Source organism: Hipposideros armiger, unplaced genomic scaffold (assembly GCF_001890085.2).
Source record: "Hipposideros armiger isolate ML-2016 unplaced genomic scaffold, ASM189008v1 scaffold_538, whole genome shotgun sequence".
Lineage (NCBI taxonomy): Eukaryota > Metazoa > Chordata > Mammalia > Chiroptera > Hipposideridae > Hipposideros > Hipposideros armiger.
This window is the reverse complement of record NW_017731888.1, coordinates 519,250-523,701: the sequence shown is the minus strand read 5'-3', so window position 1 is coordinate 523,701 and position 4,452 is coordinate 519,250. Positions and strand designations below refer to the sequence as shown.

The 4,452-nt window shown below is 64.2% G+C and overlaps 1 protein-coding gene across 8 annotated transcripts in view; it reads left to right on the top strand.

The window, feature by feature from the left end:
• The window catches only part of ARHGEF10 (Rho guanine nucleotide exchange factor 10), a 108,171-nt gene that overhangs the window by 15,875 nt on the left and 87,844 nt on the right, over positions 1-4,452 (top strand). For all 8 annotated transcript variants that reach the window (XM_019668744.1, XM_019668748.1, XM_019668743.1 and 5 more), the window contains exon 2: positions 1,499-1,553. In XM_019668744.1, the coding sequence (XP_019524289.1) occupies positions 1,499-1,553 (55 nt within the window). The remainder of the gene's footprint in view (positions 1-1,498; positions 1,554-4,452) is intronic.

The window sequence follows — 4,452 nt, the reverse complement described above, 5'->3', positions numbered from 1 at the left end:
CCGTCAGCACCACTGAGTGTCTCCGAGTCACCTCCAGAGAGCGGAGGGGGTGGAAGTGGCCGTGGAGAGACTGGCAGCCACTCCCGCAGCCCCCGGCTGGCGTCACTGATGTTCACTGTGCGCCGTGCTGTCCTCTGTGCCTGTTGTGACTGCCTGTACCCTGTCATTTCACCCCTGTGCAACCCTGAGACAGACAGTGCTACTGTCACAGCTTCCCCGTGAGGGGGTGGGGGTGCCCAGGCTGCCAGCAGCCAGCAGAGGGCCAGAGGAGCTGAGCCCAAGCCCAGGCGCGTGTCCAGGCCCGGGGCCCCCAGCCTTTCACACAGTCACTGCCTTTGGGTCTCCCCCACGTGGGTTTTGTAAGCCCTCCAAGCCTTGTGTCTTCTCTTCAAAGCACTAAGAGTTCCTTTTGACAAGCTGTGATGGAGATGATGATGTTAGCACGGCCACTGCTCGTGACAAACCCCCAGCACGCTGAACGTGCGTGTGTGTGTGTGTGTGAGAGTGTGTGTGTGTGAGTGTGCAAGAGTGTGTGCGTGTGAGTGTGTGCGTGTGCACGTGCGCTGGCGGCGTGGTGATGAACTGAGATCACAGGTGCTCAGTGCCGGGGCCAGGTGACTGGTGAGCAGGGCAGGGCTGAAGCTTTCCGGGAACTGCCTCAGCGGCTCACTGGATTCTGAAGCCACCGTGGCTGTGTCCCCGGAAGAGCCCAAGCGGGGTGATCTGTTAATCAGGTTAAAGCAATGGTTGCATCCTGGGTGCTGCAGAGGGGCCCAGAGCCCTGCCCCACCGGTGCGCCCTGGGTCTTTCCTCCGCAAGTCGTCCTGGAGGGAACTTGCAGATGTGGCTCCGGGTGAGGGCTGGGCTGTCACTGTCGTTTCGCCCGCCCCTTTGTGTTTCTCCTCGAGGTGTGTCTGGGACCCGGGGTCACTGGAAGCCAGGACAGGTCTGATGGTGCAGCCCTAGCAGACAGGAACTTGGTGAACGCGGTGGTCTCCTGGGTGCGGGGGGCTGACCTCATGACTGAGCTGGTATCGCATTTGCTCCCAGGCTGGGTTTTCCTGAGAGCACGCAGGGAGATGAGGAATGCAGAAAAGAGAGAAAACGGAGGGAGACTCGCAGAACTCGGTTAAGAAAGCGGTCAGCGTGGTCTTATCCTGGGCAAGCAATTCTTCACTCAGAGCCTGAAGTTTTAGTTGGAGGAAGAGGAGGAACAGCGAGTGACTTACGTGCCTGTCTGCCCTCAGCCTGTGGTCTGACGTGAAGTGAAGGATGCCGGGAGGGGTCTGGCCTGGGAGCCCGGCTTCGGGTCAAGCCCTGCGCGGGGTGCGGGGGTGGGGACGGGCAGGGCGCTGGGCTCCCAGGCCGCTTCCAGGAGGCTCCCCTGTCCTGCCGTCTTGGGCCGTCAGTTGTGGCCGAGACCCAGCCTCTCCTTCCGGGGCTGTCCCTGCAGCGCCCGGTGCGCCTGGCCTTGACCGCCTGTCTTTCCTCCCCGCAGGGGCTCCTGAGCTGCAGCATGGACCCGCCAGAGCCACCTGCCCCCGCGGTGCAAGGTAAGGGCTGCCTCGGGAGGTGCCCGAGCGGATGGGCGGTGACAGGCCCTTCCCAGGGACTCCACGCTCTTGGAGTCACTGGACTGCTGGCTGGGCTGTGACGGGGCGGGAGCTGCTCGGGCAGAAAGGCAGGGTCTGACCGCAGGCCAGAGGAGGGGGCTCTGGTGCCCTCACTGTAGGGGCGTCCCGGGCGGAGCTTCCCTCTGTCCCCCCCAAGCCCAGCTGGAGGGGTGATGAGGAAAGGTGGCCTTCCCACTGTGGGCACGGCCCGGCGGGGCCCCTGCTGGCCCAGCTCCCGCTCTGGTCTGTCCAGGCAGCTGCAGGTCTGGAAGGTTCCACGGTGCTTCCTCTGCGTGGCTCCCTTAGGGAAAAGCGGATGTAGTGTCCCGCTGCCCCGTCAGCGAGGGGGGGCCAACATGAGAGCTTCCCTGTGCCGTCGCCTCCCCAGAGCTGTCACTGCTAGAGACGCCGAGGTGGGGGCGTGCCCAAAGTGGAAAGAGGGGCTCCCCGGCTGTCCCAGGGCCTGCTCCAGGCTTCCTGTTGCCTGAGGTGTCGGCGGGGCCACCCGCGCGCAGACACCCCCGTCCCCTGCAGACCCACAGGCTGTAGGACGGGCCGCAAGGTCCGGAGACGCGGCGGGCGGCTCAGATTCGCTTCCGGCCGCCGGCAGGTGTGGGCCTGCGGGACCCGCTCTGGCCGCCTCCTGTGCTGCCTCCTGCTCAGCCGCCCACGGGCGCTGTGGCCTCGGGCCGCGCGGGCAGCCTCGGTTTAGTGCTTCTCAGGCGGTGTGTTTACACACCGAAGGCCAGACCCTCCACCGGCCGCAAGATGACCGCCCGCCCTGTGGCGACATCGCTTCCCTGCGGCAGTCTGGAAGTGACCCCACAGCGTGGGCCTTCAGTCAGGGCGGCCGGGCCAGAGGGGTGCTGTCTCCTCAGTCAGGGGGACGACGGGGAGGGAGCCGGTGGCCTCTCTCAAGGGACCAGAGTCTGTGTTGGTGGAGAGAAGGTGAGCGTCTGCCTTCCTGTCGTTTCCTGGGAGCGGGAACCCCAGGCGAGCGTGGGGGACCGAGTGTGGGGGACCGAGTGAGCCCAGCGCCTGCTGCCGCCTGCAGGGCTGTCTCGGGCGGTCAGGTTGCCTGCGGAGGCCGCGGCCCGTGGGGCTTAGACGGGAGGTTCCAGGCACATCTCGCAGCTGCTTCGTCCATGCTAACGTCACTGGGTTTTTGGGTTTTAGGGTCTTTCAGGCTGCGTCCAGCTTTGGTTGTTTTAATTGAAAATGGCGCAGAGACCAGCACCGCTCACCCCTTCCCACCCCTGTCACACGCGGCCATGCCCGCAGGGCCCTGGGGACTGTGTGTCTGTGGCCTCACCAGGTGGAGTGCCTTCCCCAAGCACAGCTCTGTGCTGGGCCCTTCCCGTCGGCGCGGGAGCCTCTGCGCACACGCACGGGCCAGACGGCTGGCGGCCGCTGCGGACGAGGAACAGCTGAGGTTGGCGTGCTGCCTGCCTAGTCCGGGCTGTGCGACGCCGGCCTTCCAGCCACGCCCGCGAGTGTCGGCGTCTGTGGGTTTGTTTCCGGGCGCCCAGCTCTGTGTTGTGTGTGTGTGTGTGTGTGTGTGTGTGTGTGTGTGCGCGCGCTTGCGTGTGTGCGTGCACGTGTGCATGTGTGTGTGTGTGTGTGCACGTGTGCACGTGCGTGTGTGCGCGCCGTCCCATCCCCCGTGTATGTGTGATGGTGACTCATGAACATGCGGCTACCAAACGCCGGGGACTCAGTGAGCTCAGACACAGGTGAGGAGCCGGGAGTGGCCTTGTTCTGGGGACGTCACTGACACCCGGCACTGACACCCGGCGCCTAGAGGAGGCTGGGAGGGGCCTGGCTGTGAGCGGCCCCTTGTTGGTGGGACTTGGCAGCCTGCCAGGCCTTGAAGCTCTTCTTTTGTTTTAAACAATAAAAAGAATTACAGAACAATAGCTTTTATCAGAGGTGAGAGAACCTCCTCCTGTCTTGGATTAAGATTTTGTATTATGATGGACTATGGCTTTTTAAGCCCCAGGAGCAAAACTTGACCTCTGAATTTAGAAACGAATATTCCTTCACTTTTTTCTCACTGTGTTAATCTGTGTCCTGTTCACGGGTTTTGAGCAGTGCTGGAGGGTTGTCTGCTCAGAGGAGGGGTGGCCTGGAGCCGGCAGCCCCCTCCCTGCCTTGTCCCTGAGCCCCCGGCTGGCTGTCCCCCTGGGAGGTGGACAGACCAGAGCCAGCTGTCCGATTCCACGCGCTGCCAGCTGTGTGGACTGTGGCAGCTGGCACGGCGGGGGCAGAGGGACGGCACCTCCCTCCCGTCCCCGGCACTGGCTCCCGGCAGCAGACAGCCTAGACTCCCAGCGAACAACATTTTAACGTGCACGGCTGGCTTTCAGAGCAGTGTCATGACAAGTTAAGCTCCTTGTTACTCCAAGAGGCCACATGAACGTCCTTTTCCTTGGGAACCGACCGCACAGCAGTGTGGCTCCTGGCACACCAGGGCCGTGCTGGCCGTGGGTTCTGAGAGGCGGCCGGACCAGACCATGCCCGGAGCCCGCTTGGTGAACGGGTCAAGTTCCAGCTGCGTGGCTGGGCTGAGTGTGCCCGGAGGAGACCGCTAGGCTGCCGGGGGCGTCACTGTGTTGAGGTCCGTGGGCACACTCGCCAACAAGAGGCGCCATGTCCTGCTCTGGGGACAGACCGTGACCAGGCGGCTGCAGGGCCGGCGTGGGGGGGCCACCGGTCCAAGCTTGGGGTCGGTGTCCGGGTCCCAGCTCTGAGGGCGCATGGAAGGACTGGAGAGCCGGCTGAGCGTCTGTGCCAGGCTGGGGCCCTGCAGCACGGGAACCCGGGAGTCACACCTCGGGAC